At 47.5% G+C, this 26548-nt stretch overlaps 1 protein-coding gene and 1 long non-coding RNA gene across 7 annotated transcripts in view; one reads left to right on the top strand and one right to left on the bottom strand.

The window, feature by feature from the left end:
- Window positions 1–26548, top strand: part of PAK5 (p21 (RAC1) activated kinase 5) — an 82670-nt gene that overhangs the window by 38380 nt on the left and 17742 nt on the right. For 4 of the 6 annotated variants that reach the window (XM_068675416.1, XM_068675417.1, XM_068675420.1 and 1 more), the window contains exons 3-4: window positions 7244–7458; window positions 24837–25634. In XM_068675416.1, coding sequence (XP_068531517.1) covers window positions 7255–7458; window positions 24837–25634 — 1002 coding nt within the window. In that variant the 5' untranslated portion in view covers window positions 7244–7254. Of the gene's footprint in view, window positions 1–6824; window positions 7098–7243; window positions 7459–24836; window positions 25635–26548 lie in introns of those variants that run through there. The other 2 variants (XM_068675421.1, XM_068675422.1) reach the window with 2 other exon arrangements.
- On the bottom strand, window positions 1273–6697 carry LOC137853253 (uncharacterized). Its single transcript, XR_011094353.1, has 2 exons — window positions 6372–6697; window positions 1273–5871 (listed from the first exon to the last, which is right to left on the bottom strand). It is a non-coding gene; the product is annotated as an uncharacterized lncRNA (long non-coding RNA).

The raw sequence follows: 26548 nt of genomic DNA, 5'->3' as shown, positions 1-26548 counted from the left end.
ATCCGTCCATTTGACATCCAGTTGACAAAAGAAATGACATTTCATGGGCTCTGAAACTGCTGTGTATGTAAAGAAGTAACAAGATCTCACTCTAGGTAAGACCAGTGACCAAACAAAAGGCAGCCTGTACATCCCAAACTATCCTGTGGTTGTTAGGGAAGTATTCAGGATTATCTCATCAGGGAAGCAAGTTGGGATTTCTCCTCTGTCCCAGTGATGCATCAAGCCTGGCCTGAAACCCAGGAGGTTTTTAAGAGCCTTTCCACTAGCTGTGTTGGCTTCTCATTCAGCCCGCTCTGCTTTTCCAGGTATTGCTTTTTATTTCATCTCCTGACAAATACGATAGTATTCTTTGTATTTTCAGTTTAAAAATAGCACAATGGAGGTGACTAATTGTTAAAAAGTATGTGTCTGAGGCACACGTTTTTTGCAGAGGCAATTCATGCTCTGACTGCAGCCAGAAGAGCCCCACCAAGCAGCTTAGAACCACCCTTAAAGCAAACAAAGAAGAAATACAAAACTATTGTTGCTGCTATTCCTTATTAAAAAAAAAAAAAAAAAAAAAACAACAACAACAACAAAAAAAACTTGTTTGAAAAGAAAGAATGACAGAAAAGAGTGAAAAAGTCATTAAGGAGCTCAGCAAGGGCTGCTGGACAGTGAGTTTAAGTTTGAGGTTTAACAGGAGCCAACCCAACTCCGGAGTCACACCCAACAGCCGTTGTAAACCCCCTGGATCCAAAGCACAGTAAGTGCATTGAATTCCCAGCCGTATTCTCGAGTTGTGAGTTTTCTGGGGTTTGTCCCGTTACCCCTGGCCGGGCTCAGTCTTCCCCACGTATCTCAGCAGCAGCTGTGCCCGTGTCAGCTGCAGGAGAATCAGGGGAAGCTGTGCCATCAGTCAGCAGGCAGACAGCAGCGAGCTCCCTGGGATGAGCACCAGCCCGCTCACATTTATCTCCAGCGCTGCCTTGACACGTTAATTTAGTTTGTGCTTCGCAGTTCATACTCTGTTCATTTATGATCGTGTATCGGAAAAGGTTACAATTAATCAGAAAGTGGGTATGGAGGCTGGCAGAGCTAATGATGTATTATTGCATTTTGTTTGCTTTGTAGGAGAACAACTGGGGGATGTGCATAAAACTATTGTTAGTAAGTAAAAATTATTAAAGGATAACAACCCGCACCCATCTCCCATTTTACAAACTGTATTTCTTCTTAAAAGTTCTTGAAAATTAAGGAATTTATTATTACTTTTGGCTGTAATCAGTGTTTTTGGCCACGTGGCTGCCTTGGGGGAAAATATGCCCTTTTTGCAGGGCTGGGGGGCATAGTGGGCTTGGAGCAGATGAGCGTTCGGTATGTGTGAAGCCAGTTTCCAAACCCTAATAGCCTGCCCAGCCCCACATGGCAAGGCTGCAGAGCTGGGGAACCACCAAGAACCCCTGCGTAAGAATTGCAGACTGCTGGACTGACTGCAGTGTGCGCTTCCTAATTGAAAATGAACTCATTGCTGGCTGTTAAAAAAGCAAACGTGTTGCTGGGCTGAGGCAGACAATGAAAAACAAGCTCCTCCTGAGGGAGTATTTGCAACTTGGTCACATGCTGGAGCAGTGAAAGGTTTGGGTAAGAAATGCTTCCAGGCTTCCTGGGGTTATCAGCAGGTGCTGCTGCTGAGCACAGAATGTCCCCTTGGTTTGGTGGGACACAGCATCCAGCTGCTGGAAGGCTGTCATGAGAAAAAGGAACTTGTACCTTGGGTAGCCAAGGTACACAATTTCTAAAAGCTCCATTTTTAAGTAAAAATACCCATCTCACTTCACTATTTGTATTAATTGTAAAGTTATTGCAAGCTTTTAAGTATGACAAAATTCCACAGTCCTTTGCACACCTTCGGTCTGTGGGATCGTCTGGGATGGCAAGTGCAGCTGGCATTGCTTCGCAGATGCAATGGGACTCCTTGGCAGTTTTCAAGGTAGAGGACAAAATTAACTTTTCCTACTTAGAGTTTTCAGTCTAAAAGGAGAGCTGCTTACTGAGAGGGGAAGAAAAAGCATCTCCCAGTTTTTACCAGCCTCTGGTCACTACGTAAGTCAGAACTGAGCAGACTTCTGTTTGCTCATTTGGTGGTTTGATCGGATTGCTCACATTTAGGATAAAAGATACAGAACACTCCTAACCTTTAAACTTCAGGTGTCCTTTTTTCGTTTTATTCCATCTGCCTCAGGTTTTACTTGCTGTAAGTGGAAAACTGCTCTCCAGGGCTATTTACATAAATCTGGACTCTCAGCTTTTCAGTTCATCAGCTTGTCTGAGTACCCCCTGATCTCAAGTACAGGAAGAGGCAATCTGCCAAAACCTTAGGATGGAGCCCAGGTGTATGAGAGTGAATAAAGAGCAACCTGTCATCTCTGAGTAGAAATCAGCAGGAGAAACTCAGGGACACGAGCTGGGCAAGGCTTTAGCTTTTCTTAGGGTGGCTGTTGCTGCGAATCTCTAGAGGTGTCCTGAACTTTGACACCCTCCTGCAAAAACCTGAACAGGCTCCTGTGGTACCCAAATAACCTAAATTGGTGAAGTCTTTCTGTAGAAGCACCCCACTGAAGCCACTTAATGAGTCTTGTCTTTCCTTTTTCCCACCAGGGCTAGCTCAAGACCACTGCCATCAGCAGGAGCTGCTGAGGCAGCCCCTGCCTTGCGCTGAGCATCGCCCTGCACCATGCTGTAAGCAGCCAGACTGTTAGCAAAGCACGCACAGGCATCTTGGTGGTGCTCATCCTCACAAAAATAGCAACGACTTGGGAGTGTGACAGCTCTCATTTCCTCTTGGTTGGTAGGGGTGAGTGCAGGAGGAGCTGGACAGAGGGATGGCATTTGCCGGGAGACCTGGCATGGTCAGGAGTACCCTGGAGGCTGTCAGGAGGGATTAATTTAAGGGTGAGTGCTCTGGCATGGAGAGAGATGGGTGAGGATGCCCTGCGGGCAGCCCCCTCCCTCCCTCTGCATCCACTAAATGCAGACTACTGCCCCATTGCCAGGGGGATATTTTCATAACACATTCCATTAGGAAACTAGGGTTTCCTAACAACTGCAAGACAGATGCTGTTCTCCATGACAGAGAACAGGTAGGAGGAGCCTGAATGAACTTTCTCTTTAATAGGATGCCTTCTGTGCTCTCAACAGAGGTTTCATAGCATTTCTGTTGCACAGCTGCCATCCAGCATCCTGGGGAAATGAGAGGTCTGTCATTTTTCTTACTCCCAAAACAATTTGATAAGCCTTGGAGAACAATTTCATTCATTCTCTTGTCCACACTGCTACTTCCCCATATGATTAAATGCTTTATTTTTTGTATCAGGTCAATAAAGCTATGGCTAAAAGATTAAGTCTTCTCTTTTAGAGATCTGAGGACCAGGCACCTTGTTTGGGACACGCAGGAGACCAAACCAGGGCTCTTAGGAGCCAGGAGCAGGAGTTTTCACTGCCTCGGCTGCCTCAGACAGTCAAGGAAAACAAGTAACATCATTCACATGCAGCAGCATTTCAGTGTGATGGCCTGAAAAAAGGAGGGAGTAACTGAAGTCATCATTTTGAGAAAGCAGAGTGAATGGGGGTCAGTTTGGGTACGCAGCCCACAGAGCCTCCTGTTCACAAATGCCATTTGGGGTTAGCGAAATCCACCAGATTATTTCCTCTCCACAATAGATACATCTGTGTGGGGTATATAAGGTTGTGCCCATGCCTGCAATTGCATGAGGGCTGTATTCTTGGGGAGAAATCAGAGGAAATGAAGTTTCCTTGGATTAGTGCATATATTAATTCCAGTTATTTAGAGCGACCGTGGCTTTGCTTTGCAAAGAGGCAGGGAGACCTTGCAGGCTAATGAAGCAGGGAGGCAGCACTCAGCATCTATTACTGATGCCATTAGGAGCCAGTCAGGCCTCTCTGCTCCCTTGGTAGTGCCACGTTTCTGTTTGCAGAGCCAGAGGAGAGGCTGCATTGCCTGGGGGCCTCCTGCCCCAGTCCCGTGGGGTCAAAGCTGCTGTCAGCCGGGTTTCCTGGCTGCCTGTCATGGGCACAGCCCCCCGGGAGATGCTCTCCGGCCATAGAGACACACAGCATTTGTGCTTTTGCCCGCATGGCTGAATCTGTCTCTTCTTGTACGAGGTGCTGGTATCCCTGTCTCTCCTGCTGTAGCTTCACGGTCGATTTAAGCTGATGTAAGCATGAGGTGCAGTCAGAAGGGAGAGCGAGTCCCGTTGCCCAGGCTTCAAATGCTGCCCCTGTGTGAAAGCGTGGCCTTGGCATCAGGCGTGAGACTGAAATGCTCTCCTGAGAAGGTAAAGGTGCAGCTGGGCCAAGCTTCACATTTACATCCAGCTGTAGTAGTACTTAAAACATGGAAGAGAGAAGTGTAACAAAAAGCAATTTAAAAACAAGAATAGTGTCTTGAATTAAAGTAGTAATGAATTACTTCTTTAAGAAGGCAATGTGCACCGGTGCCAGCTTTTACCCACCGGTGTCTGGAGGACTCAAAGCATCCAGCAGTTGCATTAGGAGCAAGTCCAGCATAGAAGCCATGCAAGTTCTGGCACTGGTTAGATGAAGAAGCACATTTCTAGAGCTGTTGGTTTAAAATGTCACTCCAGTAGGCCTGATAGATTCAGATCCCAGAGGGTGAATGAAATCAATCCAGATCCATTGACCTGACACCAGCTGCAGCTCGTGGAGCCCTGGAGATGATCAGTGAGTACAAGCTACTGCCTGAGCTGCTGGTGCTTCTGTTTAAGCCTCAAAAGTAAATAACCATGAGCAGAAACCAATCCTAAAGACTTTGGGCTGTGCTGGAAATGGTTCTGCAAGTACCACGAGGTATCAGGCATGCCATCAACAACAAAAATAAGCGGCTTGTAATGTTCCAAGTGATTATAACAGTTTTCAGGAGGCTGAAGTTAACAAATGTGGAGAAAGAGACTGTCCAACAGGGCAGGAGATTTGGAGGGAGTCGAGAGAAGGGGAACAAGAGCCAGAGGGAAGTGTGGAAGATGAGACCTTCAGGGAAAGTCCAAGGAAGGCAAGCAAGTCAGCTCCATCTAAAGAAATTACGCCTAGGGGAGACATCACCTGCATACACACAGAGGGGATGTGTAGAGCACCCAGCAGGCAATTTCCAAACAAGGGGCCTGATCTTTTAGTGAAATACTGAGAGGGAACGAGGGCGGAACACATACTTGATTTATCATCCCATCTCTTTTAGTAGCAGTAATGCAACTGTATTTTCTTTCCTGAGCTTCTCCGGCAGCTGCTCCACCTGACTCATAAAGCTGGGGCAGCAGCTTGCCAGCTGAGTCTCTCCTGTGATGGGAGAGGTTTTAGAAAGCTGCTGGCCTCCTCACCATGTGGCTCTTCTATTTGAGGCAGGTGCTCCTGTTCCTGCTGCTTGAGGGCTTACTAAGCCCTGCTTGAAATGGCCACAAGATCAAGGTGGAGGGCTATTTTTAAGGCAATAGAGAGCAAGCAGAGAATTTTTCCAGGACAGTATTTCACTGAAAAGCAACAGGACCGCGTTTCATTTCCCTGGGGCCAGGGATTTCTCCAAAGTCCCTTAGGCAGTTTTCTGTAGTCCTTTGTAAAAGCCAGTTCTGAACTTGCATCGATATTCCCAATGAGCTCTGCTTTGTTTAAGGTAAAATTGACCAAACCCAAGGACCAATCCAAATGTTGAGTGTTTTAGCGGTTTCCTATTCTGCCAGTGAGCAAATACCTTTTTTCCTTTTGATTTGCAGTTATTTCCTTTTTCCTGCAGCCTCTCCCCAGCTGCCTCAGGAGTAAGACAAACCCCCACTCATCACTGGGACAAACAAAATGAAACTGCACCAGAAAACAGTGGAAAAATATCCAAAATAGTCACAAAACCAGAATCAAGCTCAGAACAAGTTGCCATCTTGACAGCTATTTGTAAGCATTTCTGAACAAATATTTTCAAGCAAAAGAATTCAAGCTGAGTACCCCTGACCAGCAGCAGTAATGCTAAATAAATAGTTGTACTCCTCCTTTCTCCAAAGAAAGGGCGCCCCAGTTCCTGAAACACACACCAAAGTTCATCCAAACTCCTCCTTTTAGGAGGAGCACGAGGCTGCAACAGAGATTGCAGAAAATATTTGAAATCCCAGTGCAAAAAATCTAAGTTTTGGGGGGCTTCCATCATTAAAGACCTGTGTGGTTAAACCCTCCCAGGATGCTAACAGCACCTGGAGAATTACAGAAGACTTTAGATTAACAAGTCTCTGTCAACATCAGGGAATAACAAGTACTGGAGTTACCCAAAGTCTCACTTTCTGCCGAGTAAATGCTCTAACACTTGGCTTTACCGGGCAGCCAGCTCTGGCCAGCGACGTACGAACAGGGCAGGTCGCATTTCTTCTGACAGCCTCCAGCTCCTTGCAGCAGTGGCTGAGGGATCCTCTCTCCTCCCTACACCACGTGCACAGGGATCAGAGGAGCTGCCCCCTCCTTCTGCACCTTTAAATCAGGAGGGCCCTGGCTGTAATTGGGGCCACCTGAGGGTGCTGGCCACCAGCCAGTGAGCTGCACCCGGCCACGCAGCACCCCAGGATGCGGCTCTCTCACAGCAACCTGCCTCCATCTGAAGGACAGCTCACACGATGTAAATGCATCAATGCATCACAGCAGCCAATACCACTGGTGAGCGCGACCCTTTACAAATGCAGATGAAGGCGTTTATGCAGGGTTAGAATTAGCTCTGTGCTCTCCCTCTATTTGCAGCGCTGCAATGGCGTAGGAATAAATTGCTGCTCGCACGGAGTGCTGGCCTCCGAGCAGAGCCGTACAGCGCTGCAGCCGTAAAGCTCCGGGCTGCCAGCTTTCCTGGGATGCACCCTGCAGATCGAGCAGAGCAGCTGGGAGAGGAGCAGAAAGTAGGACCCGGGGCTTTCTCTGCTAAGGATCGGGGCAGCTCCTTATTCCACGAGGTATTACGGACACGTGCAGGTCAGAGAGCGAGGCAATTCCCTGCAATCTCAGATCCTGTGAGCAGGGGGCAGATAAGTGCTTGCCAGGCATAGACCTCAAAGGTGGTAAGTGTGGAGTAAAATTAAAACCTCTGCAGGTATTTAGCTAATAACGTCTGAAATTCGCCATGCAGGAGGGAGAACGGCTGCAGGCTGCAACAGAGCATTAAGATTTTTTTTCCCCCTTTCCTGTTCCCTTGTTACTTCTCCAGATTTTTCCACCATGTTTGGGAAGAAGAAGAAAAGGCTGGAAATTTCCGGGCCCTCCAACTTCGAGCATCGGGTTCACACGGGCTTTGACCACCGGGAGCAGAAGTTCACGGGGCTACCTCAGCAGTGGCACAGCTTGCTGGCGGACACGGCCAACAGGCCCAAGCCTATGGTGGACCCCTCATGCATCACTCCCATCCAGCTCGCGCCTATGAAGGTACCGTGCAAAGTCTTTGTTTCTCATCTCCGTTGTATTTCCTAGCCTGTCTTTAATTGCACGTAGCCTCAGCGAAGCCATACTGCTTCGGAGTTGAAGTTGGGCTTGGTCTCAGCCCCAAAAAGCCTGCTTGTGCTCTCAGAAGGTACCCGCTGCAGGGGGGGCTACCCTTGGGAGCCTGTTATCCCGATTTCTGGATGCCACTACATCTTAGCGACAGATTATCTGATTACTCTGCTGCAACCACTCAAGTATATTTACTCTGCCTACATTGCTAGAAATAGAAGGAAGTGAGAAGGAGGTGACGTGTCAGGCTTGGCCACCGAGCACCAACAGACAGAAAATATTTATCCGCATCGCCCTGAGCGGCTGTCCTGGCAGGGCTGGAGAGTGTGCAGGTACAGAGAGAGCTGCAAGTCCAAATATTTAATTGCTAGAGCTGCAAGGAAAAATTATATTTATAAAACTTGTAGAACTGTCCCAGAGGAGTGTATATCATGGGTCTTACTGGGGCCATTCCTTCATGTTTCTGGGCTGCAGGAGAAAAAGCCCCAAATCCCAGTGGAGGCCCCAAATGTTGCTCTTCTGCAGCTTAAACCTCCTTGATAATTAATTTAAGAAAGGTGCTTTAGGCAAGCGCAGTTTGGAGCAAGGGAGAGAAGGAAAAGTACATAGAAGTTAAAAAATGAACTAGCTTGTTGAGCCCAGCAAGGAGCTGAGGGAGGGATCTCATCACCACCCACTGCTGCCTGGGGCGTTACGCGGGTGGTGGAGCAGAGCTTCTTCGGGGTGATAAAATGAAGGGAAACAGCCCCAGGTTGTGGCTTGCGAGGTTCAGACTGGACAGGGGAGGAGAAACCTTGGTTCAGAGGCTAAGGCAGCACTGGACAGGCATCAGTGCAGCCCTGGGATCCCCATCCTTAGAGGTTCAAGATACAGATGGGCAAACGTGCCCTCACTTAGCAGTGTTTCTGGGACTGCACATCCTAACTACCAGTAGATGACACCTGTGTGCTGGCAGTACACGTACCCTTCACTGTCACGCAGCTGAAAGATAAATTTAGGATTTCATCTCCGTGTGGATTTTTCTGCAGCAAGCGAAAATCGGATAATCCTGAGAGCGCGGGCTCTGTATTTATATTTCATAAGTGCTCTTTGCTAAATTTGCATTTACTGCCTGCTCCTGAAGGACACTCATCACTTGCTGATCAGGATTGCTGGGTGTTTCTACAGGACAAGGGTGATAAAGGCAAAGTCTTGGATTTTTTGCTTTGATCAAATATCTTGCTGTATGATAGAGGCCCTGAATAACGTGGGGAAAAAAAGCAGGGAAACCTTTGGCAGCTAGGGCAGAGGAGCAATCTTGTTTCACAGTCCTTTTAAACACCAAAATATCTTTGGGCATTTTGACACGAATGCATAAAGATGTTTTAAAATGAACAAATCCGTTTCTTATCTTGCAGTAGTGCCATCTTTTTTCTGTAGTTCTGGAGCCGCAAATCTGTAAGTTTAAAACGTTTTAAAATGTATTAGCTCCTCAACAGCTTACAGGCAGCGTGGATCTGGGTCTAGGCCTGCAAACGGACATCTGCATAGCTTTATTTGTGAGCAGAGCCCTGGTGATGCAATACACGCTGCGGGCTGGGAAGGTTCAAGCCCCGAATGAGTATCTGCAGCACTTCAAGGTGGGGAAGATCCCTGGCAGTCGTTCCCAAGAAATTGTCTGGTTTGCTTTTCTGTCTGTGTTTCAGAGGACTACATATGTCCATGTACCAGGGGCCTTATGTATCTGTATGGATCAGGAGTTCTTGGGCTACCAGGGTCCATCGTGCACCCTCCCGTGGCACATTTCCTGGGGCCGGGCTGTCTGTAATCCAGTCCCTGTCTCGGCACTCGCCGTGGGGCTGGGCACAAAGAAGCCCATCTGCAGAGGGACCCACAGGAGGGGCTGTCTGCGTAGAGGGAAGATGGGATTTTTAATTTTAGTACAAGAATATTAAAAGAAATTGTGTTACTCTGTATTAAGAATTATGCTCTGTTTCGACATAACTTACAGGGAGAAACTTGGAAAATATTTCATGTTGCTAAAGTAGTTCAGCATAAACATTTAATGAAGCTTTTGTGTATGTGTGCACATGCGCTAGCACCTTCAGTTCTGTCCAAAAGTGATCTAGGTACCAAGGATTTTACAGCTTTGGTGAGAACTGAAGATCTGCAATGCTTTGCAGTTTGGGAAGATGGGAGCCAAAGGCTCCAAGGTCATAATATTGTTTACTGGTTTTTCTTCTGTCCATACAGCAGTTGATATGGCTTAATTAGCACCTTGTAAATGCACGGGGCTGTAGCAGCAGATTGATATTTGGGCATGTCCCGAGTCCTGGAGTTACGCTGGGCTGAGGCACTTGGCCAGAGTTGACTGAACAGTGGTTGCAGGTGACGTGGCACTTCGGAAGCTTTGCTCTTCTGCATTTATTAATTTCTTCTCTTTTTAATTACATCCGTGTTGACTAGACACACAGAGCGAGGCAGAGGCATTGCTGCTAATGGGTGTGCCTTCACAGCTGTACGGCCTCACACATTATTGGGGTAGAGTTGAAGAGAATGTTTGCTGGGTTTTGAGACAGAGCTGGGGTTTGTTTGCTTTGGGCTTCACACAGAGCCAAAACAGAGGAAGGGAAAGACTTTTCTTGGCTTCTGTGGGTTTTGCTGCCCTCCCCATTCGTGCTGTTTGCTTGTTTCTCAGTCTGCCAAGCAGATAGGACCTGATGGCCTGTAGTGTATCCCTTCGGGTAAAAATACACTCAATGCTCCATCTGTCCTGAAAGCAGCAGCGCTGATGGAGAGGCAGCACCCCGGGCTCCCGAATCTCCTGGGAGACCTCCTGGGAGACCCCTGGGAGATCCCCTCCTGGGCTTGTCCGACAGATCTGCATGTGCTGGGATAAAGGCTCATGGTCCTGTCGCACGTGGCTGCCGCTGGCTTGTCGTGGTAATGTCAGAGCTTGAATGCAGACCTGAGCTGGCTGTACAAATTCATTCATTCCCAGTACAAGCAGAAACAATAATAGGATTCCCCTGCTCGGCGCGGGTGACCCAGATACGAGCAAGGGGCTGTGTGTTGGAGATGCTAGCGAGGATCAGTAAAACACAGCACAAGATCTCATGCAAAACAGAAAGCGACAACGATCTCGATAGCTTTGGGGTGTGGAGAGAGGGGGTTTTGATAAAAGGCTGATTTTTCACTGAAAACATCTCTGTGTGAAAAATGTGAACTCTGTGCGTCTTCCTGTACTTAAAATAGACCTCGTGAAGTACCGGGAGCCTTATGTGGGGGCTTCTTGCCAAAAGAGCCCAGCATTGGTTTCATGGAGGTGTTCCACTAAGATGCTTGGACGTCCACGGCCATCAGCGGGAGCAGGGCAGCGCTGGGGACTAGTTAAAATCAAAATCCCTCCTCGTCTTGCCCAGTGCAGCAAACAGCTGAGCTTCCTCCCTTCGCTGTGAGTTACTGGAGGAGAAGATGCCACTTGTTCCTGAGATGCAGGGTAACTGTGCCATTCACCTGCAGCAGCTTGTTTACCTGCCGCTGGGCTTCACAGGGCAGAAAATGTGGGACGGGGCACACTGCAGGGTCACTGACTTTGCTCTCCTTCATCCTCATGTTTCAGTGGTGTAATCCGCGTGGTTTGTGTTATCTGTAGTTTTAGTTTTCCTCACTGCTGCCTCTCAAAATTGACCTGGATACCACTGAATTTGCTGTAATCTTTAAAACCTTTTTAAGCTTCTACTACTGCGTGTCAGCCTCTGCATTACACAGAGAAAATATAATCAGAAAATGAGTTACTTTCTGTGGCTCTTTTAATAGCCACATATTTTCTCTCCCCTCCGTAGCTACTTGATTTTATTTATTCCCCCTGTGATACCCCTGTGGATGGGACAATTTGAAGCTCTTGCTTGAAGAAGGTTGGCTCCCATCCAGCAGGAAACCTCAGAGCCACAGCACTGCTCTTGCCAGCACAGGACCCGAAGGGCTGCTGACATCTCGTGGGCCTTCCTTGTAACCACATCGTGCTAATTGGTGCTTAGGAACTCTGCTTTCCAGTTGCACACTTCTCAGTCACGTATTGGGCCTGGCGTGGGCTCGTCTGGGAGGAGGAAAAAGGAGGCAAAAAGCTAACACCTTGCAACATGGGAAATTTGGGGTGGAAAGAAAACGTTTTGCCAGTAAGCACTGTGGGACAGAGAGACTCAACCCTTGCAGAGGGCAAACTTTGGTGGACAATGCCTTGAGCCACCTGACCAGGCTTTGATGCTAGCTGTGCTCTGAGCAGAAGGTAGGGCTGGACAGCCTGCAGGGGTCCCTGCCAGCCTTTCCAGCCAGTTTCCTTCCAGCTTCCCTTCCTCATCTTCATTTGCAGGTAATTACGGTCAGCTTTGCTGTTGCCCTGTAACGCAGTTCCACTCTCAATTTATTTTGATGACAAAGCAGGAATGCTTTTGATGCTACACGGTGCCAGAAAAAATTATCGCAGCGTATTTAAGTAGATGCTCTTTCTTTCGAAGGGATAATGCTCCTCTCTTGAGGGCTGTTCAGTTTTCCACATCTCTGTGACAATGCTACTTCTGCACCTCCCTGTACAGACGCAGTACAAATATGCCACCTAGTGTCCAAGAATGCGTCTTACTGTGACGTTGGCTTGGTGTGAGAAGAGCCAAGTCACTGATTTTGTGTAATCTTGGAGGAAAGATTGTCTCTGTACAAATAAAAATCATCCACAATATGAATAAATGGTAGAAATTCACAGCTTTGTTTTTTATAACACGTATCACTAGGTTAATATGTTCTCATCCGTACTACACTATACAGTAGGAACTTTTATTTCTGATGGTTTGATTTCAGAAAATTGTAGGCTTTTGCATAAGTCTTCTTGAAGAATATTGTTACTTCATGCAAAGTTTAGCATGAAAGAGAAAATGTCTGAATAAAAGAATGGGAACATTTTTTTCAGATGAGTAGTTCATTTTATGGAAAGCGCAGTTTCAATGTCACAGAATCACAGAATTTCTAGGTTGGAAGAGACCTCAAGATCATCGAGTCCAACCTCTAACCTAACACTAACAGTCCCCACTAAACCATATCCCTAAGCTCTACATCTAAACGTCTTTTGAAGACTTCCAGGGATGGTGACTCCACCATGTGAAGAGTTGACTCCAATGTGAAGAGTTTCAGCTGGAGGAAGACACATCTTGGAGATGAGAAACTGTTTCTTCTTTTTTTCTGTGAAAATGTTGGAATACTTTGGTTTCAAAGACGGAAGCAGCCTTGGCAGCACTGGATGCCAAGCACCCCGGGAAGCAGCTGAGAATGGGGCTGTTTGGGGTGATGTTTCTGCTGCTGCCTGTGCCTCTCCGCCGATGGGGAGCTCAGATACAGTGAAAACCTGCCCATGAGCAATAGTTAGGAGAGAGGAATGCTATTGCTCCGCTAATACAAGGTTCTCAGTTCCTCCTACATCTTCCTTAAGTTTTCCCCATCCATACCCACGTGCGTTCAGTGGCATTAAGAAGTCTTCATCTCTGTCAATAGCACGCTAGCTGATGCACAGAAATTTTTTAACTGCGGAGTCACGCTGGCAACCCGTAGCCATCCTAAAATGAGGGAAATTCTTCTTTTTCACGGTGCTTTTTTAGCTGGTGTATTCTCGGTTATTCCTCATAGCTTTCTGAACAGGGAAGTTCCCGATCAGATTTGCAGCAGCAGCTTGTTTGCTTTCATACCACTGCCTTTTTCCAGAACTTCCTTCGAATGAGAAGAAACTGGCATCATCATCATCATTTCAGTTTGACTCAAACATAAAATGTTCCTCAGTTTATAATGAACCAGAAAAGGAACTGTTCACATAATTTTTCTGACCAAAATACCCCTCATAACAAACCCCATGTTCAGCCACGTGTGTTTGAAGGGTCTGTTTGCAGCTGAGTTGCAGACACCAGCACCAGGGTTCATAAGCAGGACCTGGCCATCCTGGAGAAACACTGCGGTTGCTAGTATGAAAAACCCTGACACCATTCAGAATAAATATTTTAAGTGGCAAAAAAAAAAAATTGTCACCTTCCATCTTCTTATTTGTGTCTTTGAAATATGCTTAAATGCCTCTCAGATTTTGCTGGCAGAAATAGGGTTTTATGTTGTGGTCCCTGTAGCTAATGCAGGCAGTGCAGGGTAAGGGGGCGATGCTTTGGTCTTCATTAGACCATGTAGACGTATTCAACACTGACCTGAGGCTGTAAGTGGATGATTTTGGCTCTCTGCCTTGGAGGGGTGACAGTCAGTTACCTGCTGGTCACGTCCCTCGTTTGAAATGTCCCCAGCAGCCCCAAAGGAGCTTGCATTGATCTGCTCACATGAGAAAGGATTTACTGGGCCCATAGCAATGATAGACAGCAATATGGATTACTGAATTCTGCGCATAAAGGTGGTGTTTTTTCCAGTAAAATTCATAAAAGAATGTTTTTAAATACTGTTTGTATCAGCATAGCGATTTTAAGTAATATTAGTGCTGGAGAAATCTTGCAAGGGCAGTGATGTTCAAGCTTGAGTTATACTGATGAGAGTTTAGCTGGGTGAGCAGGACTTTGCAATATGCTAAGTGAGGATTGAAAGTAAGTCTCGAGGTCACAGCTTACATCTGCTGAGGCTTTAGAGCGTGCTTTAGTGCTCGAGAAACACAGCAACCTGCGGCAAACTCTCCGCATTAGCGTTTCAGAAATGGAAGCTGGTCTCCCCTGGGGGTACCGGGCTGGGAATGCTCTGCAGGTGGTGCTGGATAACCTGAAAAGAGGTAGGAATTAGATCCTGAGCAAGGACAGGTAATCACGTTCATTTTTGAACGTGGAAGTTAGTCCCTGCAGACGACTTTATAGCAGGACCTCCTCTTGCTTGCCTGCCCTGAGAAGGGAGATGTGCCCCCAGCATGCCGCCTGGAGCCGGAGGGCTCTGCCTCCAGCACTGTTCACGTGGCTGCTGTTTTCTTCCAGTTCATTCAACCACGCTTTTGGCCCCCGAAACTTTGTGTGCACTGACCCACAGGATCTCCGGGGACAGAAGCGGGGCTCAGGCCGAAGGGTCAGGCAGGTAATGGGGTGCTTTGGGGTGGCTGCTGTGCTTGTAGGGTGCTTCTGGCTGCTGTCCCAGAGCAAGGTGCAAAAGATTAAAAGGTAATGTGTAAACAGTGTTTTCTCCAGAAAACACATGGAAAGGATGAATGTGTTGTACCAAGCATCCATCAAATAGCCCAGCAAGCCCCTGCTCAGCTCAGCCAAAGGAGCTGATGGAGTACAATCCCCATGGGATTTCCTCGGGCTGGCTGAACCTCCCGAGGTGCTGCTGACATGCCTTAGTTGTTGTGATGCTGTCTCTTCTCCTGGTGGCCATCAGTGGGAAACGCTAGGTGGCAGCAAGGAACCTCTGGAAATTGGTCAGAATTCAGGCAGAAGCAGTGGGAAATCTGCTCTGCAGTGATTAGATCTGGGCTTTGTGGCTCTCTAGGAATTTGAAGCCGCTCTGCTGCTCTTTCTGTCTTGTCTTCCCCCATCAGGCTGGACCCAATTAAGGCCGACAAGCCCTGGTATTAGGGGAGAGGAACACTGACTTACCCGCAGAGACCTTTACACACCTTTTCTGTGCAAGTGTCATTGCCATGGGATGAGCTGTGTAGGCCAGAAAAAAACACATAAAGGCATTTCAGATACAGATCTTTGGGGAGAGAGAAGTGAACAAAAGAGATTCATGTAGGGTGAGGGCTTCTACTTTTCAATTGCAAAGATCAGATCCAGCAGGCTCTAATTAGCACTCAGGAACACACAGTTAAAAGAATAGCAAGAGATTACGAATTTTAGTGAATTTTACAGTTTTGTAGTCTGAACAAAACAGTAATTGCTATCTGTGTCCTAATTTGCATTTAATAATTCCCAGAGCACAGCACAAACTTCCAGAGAAGATGCCTCCGTGTGCAGCAGCACTTTTTAGTAGCAGGATATATAGGCACAGCAACCTGGCAGGAACACAGCGGCTCTCACAAACCATCCTGGGAAGAAGCTGAGGGGCAGAAAGCTGTCTCTCTGCCATCCCGCAGCCCCGTTCTCCCTTCCCGTGCTGTGTGGTGGGTCGTGCAGTGTTAGCCACATGCAGGGACGTGGGGCACGCTGCCTGACTCCTTCCTGGCTTTCCCTGCTGGCCGGAGTGCTGCAGGACGGGGAGGGAGCAGCAGGTGAACTCACTGCGCACGGCAGGGCCGATCAGCCGCTGGGCAGCCCAGCACGTCAAATTGAATCATACCAAGATTCCCCGAGCAATGTTTCAGCAGCTCCTTGTAAATGAGACCGCAGTGGTGTCCTGGGCACCAGGCCTGCACCTTCCACTGCTGCGGACGATCTGCTGAAATCTCCTGTGGTTTGTTCCTGCGGAGAAGGTGTTTGGTTTGCACTTCTCATTTAAAAGAGCGAATGCATAAAACATCAGCTCAGGAAGCTCTTCAAGTCTTGCCTCTCGCTTGCTTTGTAAATTTGACCGAATGCGGATTTCTGTGCAGAGGAACACCATGCTGCATAGCCATGCTGTCAGGTAAAAATCACACCATGAGGGCTAGTCCCACCTGGGGCACTCCTACTGCTACCCTTCCCATTTAGTGATAGCCAGCCCTGGGAAGGGAAATGGGCATTTCCTTGGAAATAAAAACTCTGCACTTTGCAGAAATTGTGAAATTACTGTAGGAAATTATTACACGTTCTTATTTTGCTAATGCAAATCCTGTGTTCTCTTAAATCAAAGAGTGAGGTTTCAGGAGAAGGTGAAGGAGCCCATAATACAGACATCAGTCTGGCTAAAAAAACACACTTTATGTGTGTGGGGCCAGCAATACCCAATTTCCATGAAGTACTCTGCAACTTTCTCACCCTTTTAGGGCAGTGGGCCAGAGGCATTTAACAGATGGCCACTCAGCACTGGGTGCAGGGTGATTTCTCCCCCTGCGCCTTGGTGGCTCCTTCCCCACCAGTGTGGTCAGTCGGTAGAACAGAAATCGAAACATAGTTAAAATTGCTTCTTAGAAATTGTCAGTCTGTCAAAATCCTCACTTTGAGCTTTAATGTAGTACCAAAAAAAAAGAAGAAAACGGGGATCTACCAAAGGAAGTTGGCTCAGACTAGGACCAGAGCAAGAAGTGAGGAGGGGTCCGGATTGCGGCCCCACTCTTCGTCTCCTGCCCCCTGCACCTGCATCATGGCTGAGGAGTGGGAGCTGTGGCACAGAGCATCCTTCCCATGTCTTGCCCGTAGCACTTCAGTAATCCAGGCACAAAGCAGTTTGCAAGTCCAGATTTTTGAGGTACCTATTAGAGGCACCAGAGCTGCATTGCTTTCTATTGACTGTCCTTAATTGTGTCATTTTTTCCCTGGACAGAAACCTGTTCAGGGAACGCACAACTCTGCACGAGGCAAACTTTGGTCCTGGTTCATGTCACGACCTGGTAGCATGCTTCTACCTTAGTGTCACAAGACAGAAGCAGAGCTGTGTTTCTTGGAGGACAGGGCTTCTCTAACCTAGAGCATCGCCTTCTTCCTGCCATAATGCTCCCAGATTTGCTCTGAGTTTCACAGCCTCTAGCTGCCTCTGAAGTCAGCCTGGGTGGGAAGCTGTGGGATGCCAGAGCACAACTACAGCTTGGGAAATCTTCCTCAATTAGCTTTGCACCTTCCTCTGAAAAAAATAAAATAAATAATAACTGGCACGGATCCCCTGGCACATGACGTGGCTTTGAAGGAGGGAGAACTGAGATACCCGGTCCTGCTGGTGCTCTGCAGTAGGGCTGCCCATAGGCTTTCCAAGTGAGCAGCCTTTTGCTTTTCCTGCCAGAAGACATTGATTTGACAAAATAGAGAAGTTTTGCACCAGTGAAAGGATTTTATCCAAAACAGAATCAAAAATCTACAGCCTTTGGTATGGCTTTCTGGCTTAGCAGATCCACTGCGTACAGTATCATGCCAAAATGATTCCCATCAGCTTTAGGAAGATGCAGCGCTCTTAAGGGGGCAGTTGAAATTCCTGCAATTAATGTTTCTGAGGAATTTCAGCTTCTGGATTGTGCTGTTTTTTTCACTCCGTGTTAGGATAAAAGAAAATTTTGAGTCATCAGAAGAAGCCATATGAAGTAGAAATCCTGAGATTTTCAGAATCTGAAATTTCTCCTCTCCCTGTGAACCACTTGTATATCTCGTAAGTCGTAGATAACACTACGTTTCTCACTCAAACTAAGCTTTAAAATCACATTTCACTCTCATTTCTTTTATGTCTGATGGCTCTTGGTACCGTATTAGATAGAAAATCTCATGTACTTGGTGTGTTATAAGTAGACCCAAGTAATTATTTTTGATGTTAAGTATTCTCCAGTAACAATCCAAATGACATATAATGACCGTGTTTGTATAATAAATAAAAAAAAAAGAAAGAAAACTTACTAGAACGTAGATATTTCAGCGGAATTTTAGAACTGAATGTTTTGTTAAAGTTGCTATATTATAACACGTCAAACAAATTACCAGCGCATGTGATTATAATGAAATGTTGCTCCTGTTGTTATGGCAACTAACTTGGAAAACCACTGTGAGGGCTGACAAACTGCACAGCGCAGTTTTGGTTGGGCTTTTCTATCGTTTTCCATCATTTTGCTTTTGAAGAATTTCAAACAGCTGTCACGAGTGGTGTTGCTGAGATCATTATACTTGTCTCGAACCTTGAGCTATACCTTTATTTTGCTCCATTGAGTAATGTATATTTTCCAGGCTGAATAAATTTCACTTCTACGTTCCCAACCCTTCCAATAATTAGCGAGTGGCCGTGCCAACATTTTCCCAGCGTCGTACCTCTCCCGTGCTGTTGGCAGCAGCAGGGTAATTGAGGTGATGCTGTTGCACCTACGCCGTGTGTTGGAACACGCTCAGCTCGCTCCTGTGCAGTTTTTGTTGGGCAGCAGCAAAAAACTCTCGACAATGCCAGTGCTTGCTTAGGAATGTGACTGCAGTGTCCTTGGGATTGTCTCGAGGGTCCCAGCGTGGCTGGTGTCCAGCGATGGCATTGAGTCAGCTCTGGAAACCATTTTTTTATTTTTATTTTTATTTATTTATTTATTTTTTTGTACAGAGGGTGAAAATATATAGCATTGGGAAGGAATTAAAAACAGAAATTAAATAAACTTTGAGGCTTCCAGGTGTAAACCAACCTTGAAAGGGCAGGCTTCAGGAAGAAGCATCCCGCCGTACTTCCCTGTCTGTTATGTATCCTTGTGCCTAACTCTGAGCAGTCGCTGCTTTATGGACAGGCTGTGGGTCAAAGCTGGAACAGATCCCATAGGACAGTCCTGGAGGGTGCAGAGTGATGAACGCCTCTTCTCACCCGGCACTGCTTCTAGCCACGCACCTGAGGAGTTTTGGTGCCAAAAGGCGTCTTCCCACAAGCACACTGCAATTCATTCTTAGTTTAGTGCAGCATCGCTGCTTCTCACTGAGGATGAAGTGTGGCCGTCCTACAGCCAGCAGGTGGCTTTTGGCACCGGGCCACGTCTCAGGATCCAAAGCAGCAAATATACCCAATAGTCCCCTTCACAGAACAACATAGTTGTGTGGCTGCAGGAGGCTCCTGCAGCGGTGGTGAGAGCAGCTGGCAGCAAAAAGGAGAGCCCTGGGGGCAGCCTCTGGTGAGGGGGGCGCTGCCAGCTCCATGGAGAGGTAACTCAAAGCCGAGGCCAGCATGTAGGGGACAAGACATCGGTTTCCTAACCCTTGTACTTTTGCCACCCCTCAAGACAGCAGGTCAGGGTCCAAATTTAGCTGTCCACTTCGTGTCAGCTGCTGGCAAAAGGAGGTTTTTGCTGCATGCTCACAACTGTCTCCAGGAGTTAGGAGGGTCTCCAGCTGTTTAGAGCTCTGCCAAGTCTGAGCTCTCACAAGTGCAGATCAAAGGCAGGCCCTTGACACTTCTTGTACCCTTGGCTGCAGCTATAAAACTCTGTTACTTCCCAGGAAAGACGGAGTTTTCTGTCTGACATGATGACGGGGATCAGTTTTCTCCCCAGGGTAGTGCTGTTCACATTTGCTTATGCCAAGGAGTAAAATGTGCTATCATGAACACAACTTCAAGTACTTCAAAGGCTTGTGAAGTTGCAAGAATTTATCTTCTTGCAACACAAGAAGATAAATTACCAGCGCTTCCATCACATACATTACTTTTACCAGCTTTGCAACGTGCCTCTTTCCTTTAGAAAAAAATTGATTTTCAGATATGCACAGAATGTGCTTTTATTTTACATATAATGAAAATGCGGGGATAAGCAAGCTACAAGCAAAACCAGAATTTAGATTGGCTCTTTATAAGGTGACATTTTCCTAAAATGACTTTCCTTCTCCCACCCTGTGCGTTACAGAGACTTTAAATCCTTGTTGACTTCAGAAACCGCAGCTCCTGAAGGACAAAGGCTGATATATTCTTAGCAGCCGGGTAAAGTGTAGTAGTTTTAAAGACAATAAATGCAAGGTCATATTAGGGCAAAACAGTTAATTACCCACTTCATTATTGTCAAGGTTAATACCGTATTTGAGCGCAGAAGCTGTTTTTCATCTGCTCTTGGAAACGAGGCGAGGCAGCGGCTCTCGCAGACAGATCCATTATGGCTTATCACTGCAGGACAGAGCGCTACGGCGGCGCCGTGAAGGATGTCTGCTGTCACCCGCACCCACAGCACACGCCAAACCTGTCCGGAGAGCGCTGGAAATGAGCTGAGAGCTGCAGAGTGCCGGCTTGAATTCACAGAGATTGCGTCCCATTGATTTTAGTGGGTGACAGCAGCATAAAACTCCCCAGCACTCCTTGGGCTGGTGTAGCATCGATCCACCCCAGCTGCACAGCGCCTTGAAAACGCCTTTTAATGACCACGGGGTATCGACTGTAACGGAGCCCGTCTGCCCAGGGGGGAACCCAGCGAAAGCTGCTCCTGCTGTAGAGTTTGATTTCTCTTTGTCATGCATGCCCGGGTACCGTGCAGGTTTCCATTACAGGATCCCCGGCAGTCACCAACAAAGGCCTCGGAAATCTCAGTGGATCAACCTCTCTGCACACGATGCCTTGCTTTTAACCATCCACTCTACCTGCCGCGGCTTCAAAAAATTTCCAAGCTTAAAAATCTGAAGAACAACGAGAGGCAAAAAGAACTAAAAAAAAACACACACAAAACAACCATTTTCTATCTAAATTCAGGTGAGGAAAAACAGAATTCCCTGTTGATGTGGAAACAGGCACTGTCTCTTTCCGTTTATAAAACCTTTAAAACTGTGAGAACTGGTCACCAGTTCTGTGGTATTCATACCAGGAAAATCTATGTTTACATCCCTTTCGATAGAGCCTGCTTTTTCTGCTAGATTTTCTTTCAAGCTTTTTTTCAAGGTTTTGCTTTTTAAGCTAGAGCTCGTATTTTCCATCTTCCGTGATTTCTGCTGTTGTGTTTCAGTCCCAGGAGCTTTTCCCCCTGCTTTGCTAGTGCAGCACAGCGCCTGGCAGCGCCCTGACCGTACTCCCAAGTCCCTGAGGGAGCAATGTCAGCAATTCAGGCTGCCCCTTCTCCATCCACCCAAGTCACACCTTCAAACCTGGGTACTTCTGACTAACGTTAGGCTTTCGGGTTTGGAAATTTGGGACATAATTATGGCAGTTTGTCAATCTCTGCCTTGTTTCTGCAGAGGAAAGCTGCAGGGTGCTGTGAGCCCCCAGCACGCCTTCTCTGGAGCAAATGACTTCAGGAGGGGTTAGCATGGCCCAGCCTAAGTGTCATTCTGTAGAAACAGCTCCTTTGCCTTTATTTCCAATTTTTGATGCTCTGTGAGCTTCCTTACAGAGCAATTACCTTTATTACTCTTATAGAATAATGCCTGCCTTGGGACTTTAATTTGGTTTTTAAGCCTAGTAAATGGTGAAGAATTAACTCTGCCCAGCAGGGAGGCACCGTGTTTCACATCTGTGTGTAAACATCCTAACTTCCACTCAGTTAGAAAAATGCCTGACAATATAGAGGACTTCACAGGGTCTCTGTGAAGCACGTCCTTAATTGCTCTATGGACACAGCAGTTCTTTTGATAACAGTAGTGGTAGGTGTTTCCCTAATAAAAAATAACAACAAAAAATAAGCTCAGATAGGCTGTCTGATTTAGCAGTAGGGGAATCTCATCCAGGTGTATTTCCTTTCATAAAAGGGAAGTGCTAAGTTTAGAAACAAGCTAAAGCAAATAAACATAGTGATGATGATGATGATGGTGGCGACAATAACGTAGTGATGATAATAGCAATAATAATAACAGCAATAGTAATAATAGAGCACTGACTGCTCTGTAGAAAACATCCATCACCTTAAGATCACGCTTCCTTTCTGATTTTTCAACAAATGACTTTTACATCCTAGTTTACGGTAATAACGTCAGTGGTGTGTTTTTAGCACCAGCAGCGTTTGTGCTTCACTGGCATGGTTGCAGGTTTCAGGCAGAACTGCCAAGGCATTAATGAAGATTTGCAGCACCCTTCAGGGGCAGGTACGTTTTATCCTCCGTTTGCACTGAAGGGCGGTGCTTATACAATGAAGCGGCGCCAAGGATAATCATCAGACTCTGAAATTAAATACTCTGTGCTATTCAGCTGCTCCAGCCCCTCACCTGGGCCAGGTAGCATCCTCCTCAACCAACCCTGGGCACAGTCAGCACCAGGCAGAGACTTCTCCCCAAGCCACTGACCTTGCTTCAGAGGCTGAGAGCATTCAGCAGCATGGACCCAGGCCAGTGCCCACAAACCAGCTCAGCCCTGGGGGTTGGTCCCATCACCTCTAATTTCCTAGTGGAGAGGAGCCTGAAGCAAACACAAAATTCAGATGTTGTTCTTGGAAGTCAGTGTTCTTCGGTGGTTGTTTTCAAAGTGCTGGGAGAAAACAGGGGGGGTTAAATCCTCATTTCCCTAACTTCATCAGTCAGGGCTAGGTGACACTGAGGTCACAAAGACTTCTTCATAGACTGGAGATTTGGTGGCAGATGCTCTTTTTAGAAAACCAAAATTTCTTTTCTTTTTTTTGTATCTTCATGATCAAAACGGTGGCTTCCATTTGCAGAAAATCCCTAAACTGCAGGGTTCTGTCTTTGATCAATTCCCTAACACCTAAACCTTCAACTTCATTCTTCTAAAATTCCTTCTGACATGGGCTCAGATACCTGTTTGTGATTCTTCCACCCCATCTTCCACCATGTGATTCTTCCACCATACACATCTGAATTCAAAAAACCTGCTTCAGCAGAGCATCTGCTTGGAGGAGAGGAGGGAAAGTCCCCTTTCCAATAACCGCGGGGGCCATTCTGCTCCCAGGGGCTCCCTCTGGCTCCGAGGTCCTTTTGTGCAGGCACAATGCAGGTTGCTCCAGGAAGGCTCTCCTTTGTGAAGGCTAGTCCCACGGAGATCATTACATTGGCATTTTTACTCCTTGGCATGGATTTACACCGGGGAAGCAAGGTGGCAGTTGGGTATTTCAATCTTGTTTTCAATTATAAGCATTTCATTGTTGAGTGTGCTGTTTTATTACGTGATAATTAAATATGAATGATCGCGCATTCACCCTGCCAAAGCGGCTGCAGCCTAACAAAACCAATTCCTCTTGTCTCGCTGAATGACTTTGGAGGCGAAAGGAGTGATCTATTTGCTGCTCCTGATTTTTTTTCTGTCCCATTGTTTCAGTATCGCCAGCTTCAAAATAGCAAATCAGGCAAGTAATTACGGGCATAAATCAGAGGAGGGATCAATGGGAGGTCAGCACTGCTTTGCTCATAGCCCGGCTTTTCTCAGCTGTCTTTTTCTGAACAATAGAAGTATGTTGCTGTTAATTTTGTGGAGACAGGGCAAAGCAGGGCTTAAAGAGGGGTGGGGAAGAAAGGCAGACACCACAAAAGACAAAATTTGCCCTGTCACATCTTCTGATTGCATTGCGAACCTCTCCTGGGCAGAAAATGAGCAAAGAGGTGAAGAGCAGGATGCTGCCCAAAGAGGGAGGTACTGCTAGTCCCGCACATGCCCTTTTTGGAGCACCATTCATACTCCCCTGCCTCTGCTGGGGATAGTCAGGGCTCTAAACAAACAAGTCACTGCTATAGGGGTAAGTCTGCTGGCTGAAAATCAAAGCCTTCCACATCAGCTAAATGCAGTGTGATGAAAAGATCCGACTCGGACTGTGTTTGCCTTTCTGGCCATCAACACAGCCACCTCTCCAGAGTATCTCACTGTGAGCTTTGACCCGATTAAAGCAATTACCATCCTTTTTCGGCTGAGCCCTTCCCCATGGCCCTCTGCCCCTGCCCCTGGTCATTACATGTCATCAGCTTGCTTTGCATGGAAACATTTCCTTTTAGACCCAGGTCCTGCACAGCCCTCTTTCACAGATGTTTCTTTGTTTTAGCCCTTCGGTGCTGCTCCCCCAGCTTCGGGTCAGGTTTTACGGGGATGTATTTCTGCTAACGCCGTCTCTGCCAGTGTCGCGGTGCTGGCAGGGCAGTGGCCAGGCTGGGCACCACGCTCGGGGTCCAGCACAGCACGGGCAGCACGGGCAGGCTGCAGCTCACAGGGGGACACCTCCTGGGGATGAACGGCCACAGGGACTCTGCTTAAAAACTAGGCGAGTTAAGGGAGATACAACCTTCGATATTTAGCTAAAGCGGATCAGAGAAGCAAATCTGTTTTCACTAGAACCACGCTGATTTATGGCCCCGGCCCTTAATCTGTACATCTCCTTCTCGCAGAGTGTTTATAAACATGACGCAGCGCTCAATGGGAGTCAGCTGCTGAAAAATGGATGCGATCGCTTCTTACGGTCTTCAGATGGTGCTAGCTAAAAACAGTCGGGCTTTCTTGAGGGAGGGCTGCAGCCGAGCACTGCTCGCTGCCCATCCCAACAGGAAGACGGCTGCTTCAACAAATTTAGTCACACCAAGTTTTTAAAACACAAGTTTTAAGTGTCTCTGCTGTTCGCTGCCGAACACCCACCTCTTAAATTGAGCTTTTTTAAGAGTGTCTTGGAGTTGTACGGTAACTCTCAGCTTATGGTGGACACTGACTTTGACCCTTTTGTTTCTGCATTTCTGCATGTCTTATTGTAAGTATTTTTTTCTGGCAATGGTTTATGGTGAAGTATGTGACTGGAGAATGTGACACATCACTACGTGTATTTCTGGGTGAATCGCAGACTTTTCTGTTGTTTTGTTGGTCAGGTACTAAATGAAAGTCATTTAATCAAAGCAATTTTTTATTCCCAGACTATCGTTCGAGGAAATAAGCCTCGGAAGGATACTTCCATCAACGGCCTGCTGGAAGAGTTCGACAACATCTCCGTGACACGCTCCAACTCCCTGCGGAAGGAAAGCCCTCCCACCCACCACCAGGGCAATGCCAACCACGTGCCGAGGCACCAGGAGGAGAACGGGTACCTCACGTATTCCCAGTACTCCAGCGAGTCAGACACGACAACAGACTATGGCGTGGAAAAGTACAGAGACAAGACTCTGTACGGGGAAGAGTTGGACAGGTACTACAAAGGGGGCTATGCCACCAAGCAGAACGGGCACATGATGAAGGTGCCTTCCAGGGACATCTATTACTCAGAAGTGACGCCCCTGAAGTCAGACCTCTCCAGGTTCCTCCCAGATTACCAGGCACAGGTGGAGGCAAAACCCAAACCGCTCGAATACGGAGGCCTAAAGCTGGAGTACCAGAGGATTCCCAGCGGATCCTCGCTGGACTACAGAGACCCCTTCCCTTACGCCCTGTCCCGAGCATCGGTGCAGAGTGAGTGCCCCAAGGAGAGGCTGGAGTACGGCGATGGCGACTGGGGGCATAGCCCAGGCAAGGACGACTACGACAAGAGGCCGAAATCATCCTACGTGGACCCGGCGAGCCCTCAGCCAGCGATGAGGCAGAGGTCCAGGTCGGGCTCTGGTCTGCAGGAGCCAGCCATGCCCTATGGAGCAAGCGCGTTTAAAGCACACCAGCAAGGACACTCCTACAGCTCGTACACCTACCCCCGCTTGTCTGAAACTGCAGCAGGCATCCCCAAGGTAATGTTAAGGGCCCTGGTGACGGTGCTACCAGGACAGGGAAATTCCAAAACGGGAATGCAAAAATTTGGGCATGTGCAGAATATTGAGGGCAAGGAGCTGGGCTTGGACCCAAAGTGCCAAATGTGGCTGGTGGCATCCCCAGGAGTTGTGCAGCTATGGTGTGTGTGGTGGGTATGAAAACTCACCCACTTCCCTTGGGTATCTGAAAGCAGACGTCATGGACCAGTGGTTTCAGATCCTGCTCTTCCAAAGTTACTCAGAGAGCAGTTTGGAAGCGCCCAACTTCCATGGGTTTTACCTGGGACTTGCGAAAGTCCCAAGTTCCATGGCAGTTCTGGTAGCACCAGGAGTTCATGTGCCAACGCAGATCTTGGCAGGAGCTGAAAAATCAGTCTGGTGTGAGTTTCAGATTCTTTTTGCATTTAAATTGTTACTGCTGACATCTCTGTGCCACTGAGAAAAGCGTCCCTGCTCTGCTGAGGAAGCACAGCCACAAGCCCAGCACGGAAGCAGAGGAGCTGCCTGCGGCTCACCCAGCAGTGCCAGCCCACACAGCCACAAGGCTGACACGTCTCCGGGTGCATTACAGGGTTTATTAACACTCTGCTGCTAATGAGAGCAGGGGCTTACCCCTCTCTGCTTCATTTTGAAGCAGCGAAATAAAATCACAGTCTGTTCTCTCACCCAACACAGTTGTAGGTAACAACGATTGAAAAAGAAACAGGCTCAGGGTGCAAAAGAGCAGCTCAGATGTGCTACCTACCAGCAGCTCCTTTATAGATGCCGTGGCCTGCTCAGCCTCCTCCGAGGCACACAAGGAATATCATCCATGAGGCCACCCCACGGGACTTCCCATAGCTCGCTGGTTTGTCCAGCTGAGGGAATAGCTCTTTGCTCACCCATCCAGGCAC

This window comes from Anas acuta, chromosome 3 (genome assembly GCF_963932015.1).
Source record: "Anas acuta chromosome 3, bAnaAcu1.1, whole genome shotgun sequence".
Taxonomy (NCBI): domain Eukaryota; kingdom Metazoa; phylum Chordata; class Aves; order Anseriformes; family Anatidae; genus Anas; species Anas acuta.
Note: the sequence above shows the minus strand (reverse complement) of the source record. Positions and strands in the feature narration are given on the sequence as shown.